At 36.1% G+C, this 16,928-nt stretch overlaps 1 protein-coding gene across 1 annotated transcript in view; it reads right to left on the bottom strand.

Annotated features, from left to right (window-relative positions):
- Positions 1–934: 934 nt before the first annotated feature.
- APOB (apolipoprotein B) overlaps positions 935–16,928 on the bottom strand; it is a 35,741-nt gene continuing 19,747 nt past the window's right edge. Inside the window, exons 23-29 of the mRNA XM_052687783.1 lie at positions 16,702–16,889; positions 16,295–16,440; positions 14,851–15,227; positions 6,336–13,916; positions 5,443–5,557; positions 4,349–4,532; positions 935–3,254 (exon numbers count right to left, since the gene is read on the bottom strand). Coding sequence (XP_052543743.1) covers positions 1,434–3,254; positions 4,349–4,532; positions 5,443–5,557; positions 6,336–13,916; positions 14,851–15,227; positions 16,295–16,440; positions 16,702–16,889 — 10,412 coding nt within the window. The 3' untranslated portion in view covers positions 935–1,433. The remainder of the gene's footprint in view (positions 3,255–4,348; positions 4,533–5,442; positions 5,558–6,335; positions 13,917–14,850; positions 15,228–16,294; positions 16,441–16,701; positions 16,890–16,928) is intronic.

Raw genomic sequence — 16,928 nt, 5'->3', positions numbered from 1 at the left:
TCTTTCCTCTCCCATAGCTTTTACAATTCTTTCTACTGTCCTTTGTTTCACAGTGCTATTTGTCATGATGGAGGGAAATGAGAATCAGGCAATGTTTGAGAAATGTGGTTGTGCTTAAACATTTGTGAAATTCAGGGAAATGAGTTGTGTAATTTGACATCAGGCTTCAGTTTCCTTGTGAATGAAGGTGAAAAGGCTCTGCAGCCGGTGTCTTTATTTAGTATGAGACTTCATAGAACACACAACAGAGTTTTATATCTCTGGTTCTTCTGGGAAGAGTGACATACACAGATTGTAACTCTTCAGGGTGAAAACAGGGTAAACTGGTGCTCCATTTCTTCCTGTATGTAACCTGCCATGCCATGTGTGGAAACCAGACTCCAAAAGGTCATGGCTGCAAACAAATGGATAAGACAATCTCTGGTTTCTCATTAATGAAACTGCAAAAATCATATTACAGAGTAGACTGATGGTATCAAACAAACATGCATACAAAATTTCTAGTCTTGTTTGTTAAAGAGTTTATTCTCAAAAAGACAATATTTTTTCAGCCTAAGCAATCCTTTTTCGAGCACTATATATAATATTCCAACAGATGAAAACAAACCAAAACAGGTCCCATTTTCCACTCAAAAGCAGTCCCATATTGTGAATGAATTCTTCAATATTATTTAAATGAGGTCAGCCTAGAGGATGGAGAGGAAAACATTTTGACTCTCATTCTATTCAGTGATATCAGTGAAACATTGACAGTCAAACTCATGAAAAGTAGAAGTTAGACAATGTGATGTCAAGCAAGAGATATCATGGGGAAACAGGTAAGAAAAACAAGTATTTCTGAATCATAAATTAGCCACTGAGAAAAAAAAAAAATTCTTGGCCTATTTTTATGAAAACTGATACATGCATAGATTTATTTTTTCTTAATAAAACATTTCCTTTTTTTTTTTTTTTTTTTTGTATGTGCTTCTCTTCTTCTCCCAAACTTATCTACGACGGTATTTCTGCGCTGGGAAATAGATGTACTTCCAAGTTATTTTTTGTCTGTCTTACGAATGTGACCTTTATTTTAAAATCCACTTTTTCTATGTATTTCATAGTTTTTGTGAATATTTACAATATGTATTGCACATTATTTGCTTGATCCAACATACACAGAAAACAATGCAAAGACTTCCATTGACCTTGACAATTGTTGGATTCAGCCCTATGGCCCAAGTAAAACTAGCTTCAATGAACGACACAAAAATGTAATAAAGAACTCATTTATTGGGTTACTAAACTTATTAAAATAACCTACTGTAGATTATTTAGTTTTCAGTTACAAATTCAGATTCAAACAGTATCTACCTGAAGTTCCAGTATGTTAATTGCTGTTACTTTTAAATACATTGTGGTACAAACGTATTATTTCTCCTCTTCTGCGTGTTCATTCAGGTCTTAATGCGCTTCTGTATATTTTCCACAATCTGCTGAAGGCTCAGCTGCTCAGTGGCAAGTTGTTCATCAATGAATGTTTGCATTTCTTCCCATTTCCTGGTGCCTTGCTCAACACCTTGCTGAATTAACGCACGTGTTAGTTCCACTTTATTTCTGAGTGCCTCTCTGCTTTTCTGGGGCATTTGGTTAATGTACTCCCAATCAAATGGCACATCTATTCTAAGCTCTCCTTCACGAATGGCTATGTACGGTTTTATGCTGTTAGCTGTTGCTTGCTCAAACCAACGAAGAAGCTCAAAGATGTACTTCATGAATGTAGAGTACTTTTCTACAGTTAGATCAATTAACATTTTGGCCACATTGATTAGCTTTTCTTGAGAATCACTAAGCTGCCCATTGATCTCCTGGAGTTTTGCTTTAACTTGCCTGTTAAGCTCATTGATTTTCCTTTTAGCGACTGCAGACCAATATCGGACTTTTTCTTGAGCAGCGGATGAGAGCTCCATAACCTTCTGTCTCCCTTTTCCTTCAACATCAGTTATAAGGTCATAATATTCCTGGCTGTAGTTTTCCACCAGTTCTCTTACTTGGTCTGCGAGGCGTGTAACCAAGTCAGAAAGATCTCTAACGTATTCATTGTACCAAACGACTACTGTATCTATTAGATTCTTTAGCAATCCTAGTACCTTGTCTTCTACTTCATAGTATTTCACTGACCATCCAAGTGTAGTAGGATCAAAGTATTCCTCCCGCAATGCCTTTATATAGAGGAGCAGCTGGTGCAGTTTTTCTGAAAGCTTCTGTAATGTCTTCTGGCTAAAATTTTTCATCTGAGAAATGTACTTTTGAACATTTTCTGCCAAGGATCTAAGTTTCTCTACGTAGTCTGAAGCCATTGCATCTTTGTACAGCTGTTGCATTTGGTCTTTGATGTCCTCAAAATTTTTGGACTGCAAGCTTCTAACCATATTTCCTGCCTTCTGAAAAGCTTTTTGCACCACTTGCTTCAGTTGGTTAAGCTTTCCTGCAAAGTCAGCTTCTTGGAGAGTAACAAAGGTCTGCCTGATTTTCTCCTGCAAATGTTTCAGCATTTCTTTAATTTGATCAAGTACATTACGACCTCTGAGGATGGTTTCAGAAGCAGGAACTCTGACTTCCAATTCATTGATAGCTGCAATCAAGGCATCAAAGTACTCCTGAAGTTTTGAAAGGCATATATCTGCAGTTTTTGCAGCCTTCTCTGTAGTCATAAGGTATAATTCTTCACCCGTATATTTTTCAGACAGTCCAGGAACCTGGAATTTTGTGGTCTTCAGGAATTCAATGACTGAGTCAATTAGGTGTTTTATTTTCTTGTGATATTCTTCCATTAGGTCAACTGTAGCATCCAAAAGCTTTGCTTTTATTCTTTCGTAGTCAATCTTTTGAGCTTGATCTGCTGCTCTTTTATATAGCTGTCTAGCTTTCACCTTAATCTCCTGATATTTGTCAGAAGCTTCATTGGCAGCTGTGCGAAGCTGAACATCCAGTTCATCTATTTGTCTGACAGCAAACATGTAAGCTTTGTCAGCATTATTCTGCATCATATTCTTCATTATGACAGTGGCATCACTTATATCCAGTCCCATATGCTCCTTATAGTACCGATTAACACACTTATAGACTGCACTCGTCATTTTAGGTACTTTTTCTTTCAAACCCAACAGCAAGTCTTTGGCAGCATCCTCTTTCCAGTTGAATTTCATTTGAATCATGTCAGAATTCCTGAAGGATATTTCACTTTTGAATATATCAACGTCCTTCTGAGGAGCAGACTGAAAGCATAAAACAAGATAAGGTGTAAGGGATTTTGTAAGCAAAATGAATCCAATGCTATTTATAATGAATGTATTTCAATATTCTTATTCTGCATCCTTTCAACTTTATTATATATTAGGACACAAACACTACATATTTTTATCTACTGTATGCTTGCTGTCATCTTGAGAGGTTATTTTGGAACAATTTATTGTACTAGACTACTCTGTGCTTCTTTATACAGGAGTATTATGGCATAATTTAATCTGTTTTTTGTTTGTTTGCTTAAATCGGACTCCAAGTAAGATTTTTCCTTCCTTTCTACTAAATGCCCACAATTTCTTAGAAAGCATGTGAATTATTTAAGAAAATGAGCCTTCCAGTAGTTCTTGAAATTATTTAAAGTTAATTCAAATTGCCTTTCATTATTATGAATACATAAGAGAACTTAATTTTGCAATCATTTAGATCTATGGTCCAATTTAGAATGAAAGCTACTCAGAGAAATTGAGGATCCTCATAAAATAATCTATTTACATTTAAAAAAAATCCAGTTTTCAATAGTAAGTAGTGAACTATGTGTTAATTATGATTCTTTATATAGTGTATCATCTTGGAATGTATAGTTTTAATATTGCAGTATGTCAATCGCAGTAGCACATTTTGTTAGCAAAAATCCATATTAATGGATTCAAAAAGAAGATACTCTATGGATGACCTGATGTCTTTCAATGTAATGATCACAATAGAGACCACTTCTGAGGTACGTGTAAATAGCCTAATGTGTACATGCCAAACCCAATCAGTGGCTTATAAAAAAAAAAACTAGTTCTTTAATTTCATCATTTTCAGCAGGTATATTTTCTTGATCGTAGGACAGGGCAACATTAATTGTGCGAAGCTGAAATGATCTCATCTCATAGATGCCACGTTTAGAATTCGCAAGACTAGTATAGGCAAAAAAAATTTTTAATTAGTCATAATACACTTTTTGTTTTGACAAAGAGTGGTTAATTTATGTCTTAGCATCAACACATACAAACTTAAAAAGAGGTTTTTTATCTGACAATACTCGGGGTTTTTTTCTTTTTTTTTGTCATATTAAGCTTACCAGAGTTCTGTAGTAAAATTTCTCCTTGAGGGTGTCAGTTTCTATTTGAACAACAAAGCCCAAGATCCCAGCAGAAGGAGAGGATACTGAGGAGGATATCATGCTGTCAGTCATTTGATAACGCACGTGAACATCAGCAAATGTTGGGCTGATGATGTCTAGTGATGCAGTGTTCTCCACAGTTCTGCAACAACAATGAATATATAGGTATGAAGGAATACACTAAGATAGCACAGGCCCTGAGGAAGTACACAATGCAATATGCATAAATATAATACCACTATTGTATTATGTGTATCTACATAAATAATAAATTTGTAACAAAAGGAGGGCTTTGTTATCCATATTTCTTAGGATTTAGTCTAACACATTCAAAAGTTCATGCTATTTCAGTTTTTCCTTTTTTTTGTTAGATAATATTTTGAGCTGCATTAAGAATTGTCATTAAATCATGTGAGCAAATCAAAATGTGCAGCTACATCATTATAAGCTTTATGAGTGGTCAGGCACTGGAATGGGCTGCCCAGGGAGGTGGTGCAGTCACCGACCCTGGAGGTGTTCAAGGAATTTTTGGATTTTCTGTTGAGGAGCATGGTTTAATGAGTGTTATTGGTGATAGGTGGATGGTTGGACTGGATGATCTTGTAGGTCTTTTCCAATCTTGGTGTTCCTGTGATTCTGTGAAACACAACACTTGCAGACAAAAAAAGGCAGTTAGAAGGTCAGCTCTGTAATCTGCAGTACTGGTACTTGTGAATAAAAATTACTCTTTAATGGTCCGTGTTTACAGAGGCCTTCAGTGAAAAAATGTGCTGTTGGCCAGATCTAGAACTACTCTGATTATAAAATGCTGTGTTTATAGTTCAGCAATGATATGAAATAGGACTGCTCAGAAAAAGTGTGATGGATATGCCCAGGGAGAATAGCATTCCAGCTATCTCAAGATTGAAAGTGTTACCACCAATAATGACAGAATAGTTACATAGATTCTACTAATTATAGCAAAGCCCTCTTGGGCATTGGTTTTCAAAGCAACATGCACATAATTGGCACTTTCGTCTATTATAAATTATATTATCAGAATAAATCTTTACCTAAATCCCTGAACAGCAAGATCTTCCACATAGTTTGCACTCAAGTCACGATGAGCAAAGCTGCCTGTGGTCTTCATTACAAACTTGTCTTCTTCATATTTGTAGTTTGAAACAACTGTGAAACAGATTTCAGATGTGTGCATTAGCAGAATTTACCAGCAAACAACACAAAATATATGTCAAGCTATCCACTAGAAGGCCAATTGTAGAGTGTTTTCATAGTATTAAAATTATGCTCCATAAAAAAACCCAAAAACCCTGAACTTCAATAATGCCTCAAATAAAAATACATAAAAAAGCTTGTTCAATCATAGTATTTAAAAATTCCACTTTACCCTATGCTTACAATGACAGAGGTATAACATTTTGCATTTATGCAGGCCATAAATAGGGATTCTAATTTCTTGAGAGTTTATAGTTTTATTCTGATGTATTTATTATTATTATTCTCGAATCCAGAACTAAAAGCAATAAGGGACATCTGAGCTTTCTGAATTGGAGTAATTTTCAAAATCAAATATAATCAGTTCATAAGGAACGGGGTAAATATTTCCTTATTTGAACTGAATAACATAAAAAGTCAGCCTACTTTCTCTCCTTTACATGTATTATTATAAGTAATGGAGGAATGTCATGATGTCTGCATTTTAAAGTAAGAAGCAGCTATATAATAAAGATATATTTTCCATTTTCTTTTTTTAGCAGAGCATGCTATTAGTTATCCACACATTTTGTCATCAGTCTTCAGGATCTCTGACTAATCTGATAGAGATGAAAAGAGATCTGTTTAACAGATAGCAACCAATTCATAAGCAACGTCATAGAAAATAAATGTGAAAAACATTATGTACAATTTCTCCCAGAATTGAGCTTACTGAATTTTAATGTCTTACCATTCAAGTCATATTCCAGGAATTGTAATGTTGAGCTGCAGGTCGAGTCTATGGACACTTCAAAGGATTCCTTTTTATTTGTTAAATCTGTTCTCCAGGTAACATTATACAGAGGTGAGGCAACTTTCAAAGATCCAGTCAAGGCACCAAATGATGGAATGTAAATTCCAGCAGGCAATGACACCTTGAGAGGGGGGATCTCAATTTTCTGTTCAGGAATCGTAATGGTAGGCAGATCAAAATCTGCAATCTTATTAGCTACTTCATCCAGATCCACATGGAAACTGCCTAGAGAAATACTCTTTGGAAGAGTGAATTGAGACACAGTTATCTGGTATTCTGGTACTGTCACCTCAAAATATGGAATTTTGTATTCTTCTAATGTAATATAATTGGCTCCTACATCCACTCTGGGGAATCTTAGTTTTGGCAGTGTAGGTAAATTTACATCAAATGGCATTATGTTTAGTGTCTGTGGAATTTTTATGTTACGCAAGTCAATGGTGTACGCTGGGACCTGGAGAGTAGAGAATGGAACTCTGAACTCTGGAGTGCTGAGAACAGGACTTGGAGCCTTTAGGTGTAACTCTGGAATGCTGAATGTGAAGCCATCACTCAACCTAATCACAGGCATAGGGAAAAAGTAACCATCATCACTCTTTTTGTATATGAAGGATGCTGAAGCATTTAAGTACTGCTTTCTGTCAGCAACAGTAGTGACATCCAACTTCAAGATATCCCAGAAGCTCTTCTTAGAAATGGGACAATTAATTCTTTTCAGGAAGTCCATGTATCCTTCCAAAGATCCTGAAATATCAAACTTTGCATTTGACTTTTCATTTGATAATTGCATATCATGTCTCAGAGATAATGACTGAATTTGGCCTTCACCCTTCCAGCCAACTTTCTGGTCTGTAGGACTGATTTTCATTAAGACAACCTGATTAACTGAAGCGGTGTCCAGGAAGGAATTTGGCTGAGTGGCTTGAATCTGAAGATCTGCTGACACTGTCCAAGAAGCCAGCTCCAGGGTTGCTTTGCATTTCTGAGATCCTGTCGTTGTGAAGAGAGGTGTGTATCGTGCATAGTTTTTCCCATTGTGCTCCCAGACTGCATAAACACGACTGGTAGATGCTTCAACTGCAAGTATTTCTTTCATTTCACTGTTCCAGAGTCCATCTACTTTGGAGTTGGCCTCAAGCTTGACAGATGATCGAACTCCATTAGCATGCAGATAGGTGTTTGCTTCATGGTCTAGAGCTCCTGAAAATGAATACCCAGTGTAAATTGCTCCATCGATATTCCCTTTTGTTGATGTTTCTACTGACAGGTAAGACGTGAGAGTCTCTAAAGCAAGTTTATGAGCAACTCCTCCCTTAGAACTGATGCCATTCTTAGGAGTAGTAAAGTCATAAGTTACTTTTAGCCCTGAAGAAATAGTGGGTTTAGATTTAGTATTTCCAGAAAGCTCTTGGCTGAAATTCATTTTAAAAACTGGTGTGTTTATTTTTGCATTCGTGATCATTGAAGCTTCCAGGTTCCTCTTTGTGAGACTAACACTGTGGTCATGACTTCCTCCTAGAAATTTGTTATTATTCAGGGACAGTGCTGTGGCCAGCTTCAATCCTCTTTTTCTTGTCAAACTGGTTGAGCCATCCAGCTTAAATTGTAGTGCATCAATGACAGATGAAGATGAGACACTAAGGTGCCCAGCAATATCTGACTGATTAAACAGCCCAGCATTTGCAGTCAAAGTGATCACACTGGATTTAAATGAGAAGTCATAAGTAATGTTTCCCATGGCAGGAATTAAGATCTGGTTTGATGGGCTGTTAATTCTGAATCTAGGAAGCTTTAGAGTGCGTAGGTCCTGTGGAACATGAAGAACTGGAAGTTCCAGAGAAGGTAATACCAGTGTGTAAGATGGTACTGAAAAGCCAATAAATGGAACTGTGAATCCTGTTGTGCTTATTTCTTTTGGGAGTATGTAACCAAAGGCTGGCATCTCAGCAGTAAAAGGAGAAACTTCTATATTCACAATTGGAATAGTGTATCCTGGAATCCTGAAGGTCCGTGGCAGTTTGTTCAGTGATGTCTGTATTTTGTATTTGTCAAATTTTGTTTTGGCTTCATTATATGACTTTGTGAGAAAATCTAAAGCTGTGTTTCTTCCTCTCTCAAAATATTTGTTGAAGAAAATTATGTATTTGTTAAGTGCTTCATGCACTGTGGCTAAAGGAAGTGGGATTACATGCATATCTTTGTTTTTCTCATACTGAGCATTCAAATTTAAATCGAAAGATTGTCTTGTAGTTTTCAATAAATCCCTCAGGCCTGCCTGTTCCCACAGTGAATAATCTTTTAGCTGAGGTGTCTGAATTCCAGTATAGGGAATGTGAAGCTGAGGAATTGTTAGAGGAATATTTAGGAAGTCTAAATTAGCATCTCCACTCATTTCGACATGAGCTTCAATTCTGTCATCATTATTGCCAGCAGACATGTTATGGGAATACCTGTACTGATTGAACCTGCCAGTAGCTTGCCAGTTGACCTGCTGAACAGAAGAACTGAGTGAAAGACCATAATTATTCAGGAAGTCAATCTTGCCAGTCAGTTTCATCGGGAAGCTGATTTTCACATTTCCATCATTGTTGGTTAACAGGCGAATTTCAAAAGGCTGTGCCAAGAAGACAAACTCATTATTTACAGTTCCAGTAATCCGTCCATTGAGACGAGCATTGTGAGAGCCCGTTAATTCTACTTTCATTCCTCCAAGCTGTCCTGTGCCTTTTACATTGAGAATGCTACGTCCCACACGCTGTGACTCAATTTCAGACTGAACCTGAAGCGTTGCGTAATTTAGGAAACCACATTCATATCTCATAGATTGGCTGACTTTCAGGTACCTGTCATTTATTCTGTAATCAGCAAAAAATATAAGAATAGGGCCGTCAATCCTGAAGGTGGCATGTGAATTGTGAGTGCCTTCATCAGAGAAGTTAGGAGAAGTCCACTTCCAGTTTCCTTTGCCATTGGAGGTAAATGAGATGCGTCCTGCCTCTACCTCTGTTGTCATGTTATTGACCAGATCAGCCTGGCTGGAAAAGTCAGCTTGTGGAATATTCAGTCTGTGAGAATATGCTGTTCCACTCTGCATCTGAATTTTTCTTTGCAGGTTGACCATTAAATTATTCTGAAGTTCTACTGTATTTTTTGTTGCAGAGAATTTTGCCCTAGTTTCAGCTTCACCTGACACAGAAGTCCCTAAAAATACTACTTCATTGGTATGGTCCACTTTAAGGAACTTGTGGCTGACCTTCATGGAGTTTTTAAGCTTCAGCTGTTTCATTTCAGGAGCCAAGATATGTGAATCTGCAATAACACTGAAAACTAAGAAATCTAATTTGGATGTTGCTTGAGCTGAAAGAGAGGTCACAAATTCTGGACTGTTTGCAGATGTTGTAGTATTATGAACTTCAGCTTGAGTAGACAGTGTAAAGAATGGAGAGGCAACTCTAAAAGCACCAGACAATTTGCCAAATGTAGGAGCAGTCACTGTATGTGGGATACGTGGAAGCTGGAACTCTGGTATCTTCAAGTCAGGAATCTGGAACTCATTTAGATTTAGTTTTGGAATCAATAATTCTGGGATTTCCAACTGAGACATTTGTAATTCTGGAAAAGAAATCTCAGAAAAAGGCATATCTCTCATCTTCAGATCTTTAAAATATAAATCAATTGCTGGCAGCTGAAATTCACCAGACATGAGTTTGTCTATCATTCTCACAATCTGAAATTTAATCTCATTTAGGTCAACTGTATAAGAAGGAACTTTAAAGGTATTCAGAATGGTAAATTCTGGAGTTGTAAATTTTGCTGGGATTTTAATGTCCTTTAGTCTCTTAATATTTATCTCATAGGAGGGGATTTTCAGATCAGTCAGTGGAACAATGAAGTCCGGTGTTCGGAAAGTTGCTTCCCGAAGACTTCGAAGACTGAATTCAAAGGCAGGTATAGTGACTACAAATGTTCTTATTTCAGGGACTTTAAATCCTGTTTCAATAAACTGGTTTAAATTTTCAGCCCAATTTTTTAGATCATACTTTTCAGCCAAAGTAACAATTTTTTTAAAAGCTGTGTTCCATTGTTCAGAAATGTACATGACAACTGAATTGTAGAACTGGCTTATCTTTTGAAGATACCATTCGAATTCCTTGGAGATATCCACGTCAGAAATCCTCTCTCGCAGATCTTCCAAATGCTCATTTACTTTGGCTTTCAGATTCATAAATGCTGTTGAGTCGATGAGCTCCTTGAGCCAGTTAATTATAGCAACAAGCTTGGTGTCCCTTAGTTGTTCTATGTATTTTGAAACTACAGTACTAAAATCTCTTATATACTGTTTCAATGCTTCTGCTTTCTGTGGAAGTTCTAGGTTTCTGAGTTCCTCATTTATTTTCTGTGTCATTTCTTGGATTTTGTGATTTGTGTCATCAACAAACTGGTTATAGTCAAAAGATTTGAGTTTTTTTATAATCATGTCAAGGAATTTGTTGAGTTTCTTTATCATCATTTCATAATCAAAGGTTTGCACTTTCTTGACAGCATCATCAATAAGAGCCACCATTTTATCAAAGTATGTCTTCACATCAATTTTTCTTAGGTAGGTCATCATTTTCCGGACAGTTTCTTTTATTCTGTATTGGTTAAGCAGTTCTATCATTCTGTCCAGTAAAAAATACACGTGCTTATCAATTTCATATTTTACAATCAGTTTATGTATATGACCTCGGAAAGCACTGATCTTCTCAGACACTTCGTACTCCTCCATCCAGTTCAGAATAAAGTCTTTGATTTGTTCAAGAACTTCTTTCATTTTTTTAATTGGTAATGAACGCTTCAATTTTTCTAATACCTGTTTAACATCAATCATTTTAATCTTCCGTTTCAAATTTTCTGCAAAGCTTCTGATATCAATGTTCTGAATTTGAATCTTGAGCTGTTCTAGGTTCTCCTGTATCCTACTTGTGATCCTGTACTCATCATCTACATTTTTAATCCAAGCCATAGTGCTGCTTCTAATGTTGCTGGGGTAATATTGATTAAAAAAAATTTGTAACTTCTGAATAGTGTCAACTACAGTCATTCTTATCTTATATTTTTCATCTATAGCTGTCATTTTTTCAACTATTTTGTCAAGAAGTTGCGCAATAAGTGCATTAATGTCAAACTGATCATAATTCTCTTTGATGTACTGCTCTATTTGTACCAGATAGACTTGAAACTGGAGCAGTATTTCTTGAAGATTATCCAAGGCTTTTTCCAGAACACTTTCGAGATCATCAGATGTTATTTTATAGTCCTTTGTGAAAGCAATCAAATTAGTTTTTATGGTGCTAACTCTGCCTTTCAGATCTAATTTGTCCATGTAATCATTAAGGTTCTGTGGTAATTCATCTAAAGTTGCCTTGTATTTTTTCATGTATTGATCTATGTCAATGTTTTTCAGGTAATTCTGTACAGCCTGCAGCGTGGATAGAATGGCACCTCTGATTTGTTCGAAGTAGACTGGCAAGTGTTCCAGGAATGGTAGGTTAATAACATGCATATCTTTATTTTTATCATACTTCACTGAGCCAGAGATGCTGAATTCTTGAGGCTCTGAAATGCTGTCTCTGAGGCCTAATACATCAATTACATTAATTTGTTCAGATGTGAATGGTAGTTGGATTGCTGTATCCATCACAGAGAGATCTGCTAAAGCTCTTCCACTAAGTTCCACACCAATCTTTTCTGCATCATTGTAAGCATTGATATCTTGTGAATATATGTTATTGTTTAGCTGACTTTTCAATTTCCAAGCACTCGACTGCTCCGATGGAGTAAAAAGAGTATGAAATTTGTTATCAAGCTGTGTAGTGTATCTTCTCATAGATTTGAAGCTATGACTGGTAGATCCTCTGTAATCATGGGAGAAGGTGAAAGCAAGAGGCTCTGCTTTGAATAGAATTTTGCTATAAAGGTCTCCTGTGTGTTCACCCAGAGCAATCAGCTTTCCATTACCGTTGGTGTGGACATCAGCAGTGATAGTGAATGGGGCCATAGTGGAACGCAGAGCATTGCTGAAACGGAGAGATTTGGAATCACAGTTTGTATTCATAGTAATGGAGGAAGCCAGTCCTGCCACATTCAGATTAACTCTGTGACTCACTGCTGCACCTTGGACATTTGCAACTGTGTCTGTTTTAAAGTTTGCAGTTAGATCAGCATATGTAATGGTGTAGGTATGCCTTACTTCATCTGTTCCATAGGCTGCTCTCATATTGCCACCCAAGTTCAGCTTCAGAAGCTCAAGGAGAAGTTCTGCTTTGTTGGAAACTTCAGTCTTGGTGTATTTAATATTGTTGTTCAGCTTAACTGTAAGTGATCTGGGCTGCAGCTGAAGGTCAAAAACATGCTTGTGGAACTTGTCAAAGCTGAAGCTGTTGTCTAACTTTGAAACAAATGTCAGGGATAAGCCAGGAATATTCAAGTCATTTGTGTACTCCAGCTTAATCTCTTTGAATGACCCTTGCAAATTATTTGAAAATTTGAGTCCTTCTCTATTAATTCTGAAGTTTAAGACATGTTTATTGTCCATACTCAGAACTGTACTCTGATATTCACTTCCCAGCGTTATTTCTGTTAAACTCACTCTTCCACCTAGATTGAATTTTGCATTGTTTTTTCCATAGCGCCCAGATGATGACAGTGACATAGAGCCTCCAGAAGTATCAAGTTTGGCATTCATTTCACTTTGCATTGTCAATGGACTAAACTGCACATTTGTAGTTGCACTGCTGGCTAAACCATACTGATTAATATTGAGTGATGACTTATGTGCAGCTCGATTCCTTTGATCAGTCAGAGAGAAATCAGTGTTGAAAACAAGATCCTGGGAATTGAGAGAACCTGCCAACAAGGCATAACATTGGATTTGCTTGTAAGTGGCTTGGTACTCAGAGCGAAGTGCTGCCATCTTCTTTGACAAAAGGAATTCGAGTTTATTGACAGCTGCAAGATGTAGATACCTTCCATTTGTTTCAGATGTTATTTTCAGCTGGCTATTTTCATACTTCAGTGAAGCTGTGTTCTTTAATAGTCCATTTTGTACATCAGAAGCTGAAGTAATGGAAAGTACACCATCAGTGTATCTACCAGATAGATGATTGGTAGCTTGAAGGTAAGAAGAATCCAACCTCAGATTTGACTTCCCTTCTAAAACTCGTCTCTTTTCATTGTATGAGCTTGTCATAGTGTAAATGCTTCTTGCAAACACAGAAGCCACTTCCAGTTGCCCTTCTATCTTGACATTATTAATATTCATGTTATTTGTCTTTTCAGAAACAATATCGCTGGAAAATGAAAGCTGAGGACCCAGAGCACTGGATGCCGTTAGAAATATGGTACAGTTTGAAACTGATGTAGGTTCATAACTCTTTGTCCTAGACATTTTAAAATCTGAAGTTAAGAGTCTGTGCTTCAGATGATTTTCATATGCACAAGTGAATCCATTTCTACTATAAGATGCTTCTCCAGAACCTGAAATAGGAAAAAGGAGACAAAAGATAACAATGTAATATATCCCTTTTTACTTTAAGATGCCATTTTCTCCAGTGCCATTAAGCTTTCATGTGGCTGCTTAAACTGTAGTTAATGTTATAATAATTCTCTTTAAAGGCAAAAATGTTGGTTCAAAATTTTTCTAAAAAAATTCTTTCTATTTTGGTATTCAGGGCTAAAAATCCAAACTATAAATAAATATCTACATTACTTTATTAAATATAATCACAAGATGATGCAAAGTTATGTTATTATTTAAAATTAACAAGAATAGCTGAAACTAGAGCATAGCTGACATTCCCTTTTATTTAATGTTGCCTTTATCATACTTCATATATGATGAAGAATTTAGAAGAAACTAAAGTTAGCCAGAACTTTTGCATTTTGAGAGCACAAATTGCAATTTGAGAAGAAATATCTTAAAAAAACCCTTATTTTAACTCTTGACTAGTCTGGATCTGGACTAACTCTATATGGTAATGTCAGTATGTGTACTTATACAAATGATAAAAAATATTTTATATACATATCTACACATAGAGAGAAGAAACTGGCAGCTACACACCTGCCTGATTTTGAAAACACTTAACTAGTCAAATATACAACTATTTATCTGATCAAGCCTTCAGTTGTGAAGAACTGTACTTCAATATGAAATATATTGGAAAATATACACCTTAAGATGGATTATTATAAATCCGTTATGAATGCATTATTTGACTTCACCTTTAGTTCCTAAATAACAAATTCACATAACATCTTTAAAAACAAAGAGATTACAGGATCTCTTTCTTTAAATAAGCAATGTGAAAATGAAGGTGTGATACAGGATACATTAAAAAAAAAAAAAAAAAAAGGGTACATATCATCAAAATAGTTTAGGCAGTATTATAGAATCAGAACATATTCTTACCTTTCATGTTATAGGATAGTAGCTCAAAAACGGAATCAGCATTCATACTGTAAGTAGTTCCTATTCTGGATGTTTTCTCCGTGCTGCTATTTGCCAAAGTGTACGCTGCTGTCCAGTTGTAATAGTTGCTGTGCACACTAGTGGAGACCTCTAAAGCACCAAATAAAGGCACAAGAAGAGGATAGGATTCTGGAACTGTAAATGTTGGCATTCTGTATTCCTGAGATGGTATGTTTATTCCCATAGACTCTATTACCAGACGAGGTGTTTTAACAGTCTGTGGCACTCTTATGTCATGGGATGATCTTCCACCAAATGGTAATGGAATATTAATTAGAAAACTGTTTTTATTGAAGCTGTATTTGATCCGGCCTTCACTAGAAAGTAAAAGTGATTCTGTTAAAAATTATGCAACTCCATGACATACACAGAAATGATTTCTACTAATCCCAGAATACTAGGCTTACTTAAATGGTTGTATCCTTACTTTAGATTTAGAGAGAAGTGTAATGACAATCTATCAATATTTTTACAGCACTTATCTTCAAAGCATTTTTGACAGTGGTGAATTCTGTCAATGTTTTCCCCTTTATTTTACCAGAGAGATAAAATAAAATTGAGAGATCGAGCAGTCCAGAATTACATTATTTCCATAGGACCTAGGATTAGAATTCAAGCATTCCTAGGTCTTGTTCAGAGATTAACTAACCTAAGCTCACAGATACAGAGTGCCATTCAAGCGGTCAAATATGAAATTGTTATCAATCTTGCATTTGATTTTCTACTCTAAGAATCCGAATCTAAATCTGCCTTATGCACATTCATGAAGAGATGCAGAAGCATGAAAAGGATCCTCAAAATGAAGGAATTTGAACAAAAATTGATGACATTCAGAAAATTTCTAATGTGCACTGCTGATGAGAATTTAGGAGAAAAAATATTTTCCTTCTTAATACTTCGCTTATGAACACAGTGAAACCAATAGAGATGTAACATTTCATATTACCACTGTAAAACTACATGGAAAAGCAGTACAAAGAGAGATAACAAGCAATGCTGCTCCTCATCTGTTTTTATAATGCAATCTTAAACTTTACATTTATTTTTTTCATCAGTGTTTTCCTGGTTCATAAGCAAGCTGTACAACTATGCTTCAGTTTATCTCAGCAGTAGTTGTGGGCATACCAATTCAGATATTTCCAAGCAAAACTGTTCCTTGAATCCTTATGCACAGGAAGTGAAGCAGTGTGATATGAACACTAATTGGCAAGAACAATATATTCTAGAAACTGCAATGAAATCAACTGTACATGAGCATTTTAATGTCTAGATCGTGTTGGCTGGTTTATGGTTTAATTTTGTAGTGGCAGAAGAAATATTCTATTTGTCTGCCTGTCAGTCTCTCTTTTTGTTGCTCATTGCTTATCACAATTTCTCTAGCTACCTTTTCAGGAAAAGTTCCTCAGGAATGGAGATAATAGGCAGTTTAATCTTCTGAATGTTCAGTTCCTGGAGTCCACTTAGTTTGGCTTGTAGAGTCTGGGCATAGGGGACATCTTTTGATGTCTTTTGCAGCCAGGTGTTGGTTGCCTGTTGGTACAAAGTAAATGACATGTTTTAGGATTTCCTAGCCTTTCACAAGTTATATAAATTATTTGAAATCCAGTGTAACTATTCATATAGCACTAGGCATTTGATAAATTGTTTGGGTTGACCAAAGTTGAAAAACTAAAACTTATTCAAATTGAATGCTTTTACAAAACTGTCCCAGTTTTGGTTTCCCTTGGGGACACAAAAATTAATGAGGACTACATGCTGATACTGTAATTGTAACTGTAGACTGAAACATACCACAACAAATTGCGATACAATATGTCGCATTGTCATATCTGTTAGAGCGACTTTCCGATCCAGCAGTTCGTTGGCATACTTCTCTAAAGTCTTTGAGTAGTCTGAAAAGTCAACTTGGAAGCTGGAAGACATTCTGCCCACAGCAGCAGTGGCACCTGAATTCCACTCTAGCTCAGCTTTTTCAGAATCTGAAAATAATGGATAAAAAAAAAAAAAAAAAAAAAAAA

This window comes from Tympanuchus pallidicinctus, unplaced genomic scaffold, assembly GCF_026119805.1.
Source record: "Tympanuchus pallidicinctus isolate F22 unplaced genomic scaffold, pur_lepc_1.0 scaffold1, whole genome shotgun sequence".
Classification (NCBI taxonomy): Eukaryota; Metazoa; Chordata; class Aves; order Galliformes; family Phasianidae; genus Tympanuchus; species Tympanuchus pallidicinctus.
The sequence above is the reverse complement of the archived record's forward strand: the minus strand, read 5'-3'. Positions and strand labels throughout refer to the sequence as shown.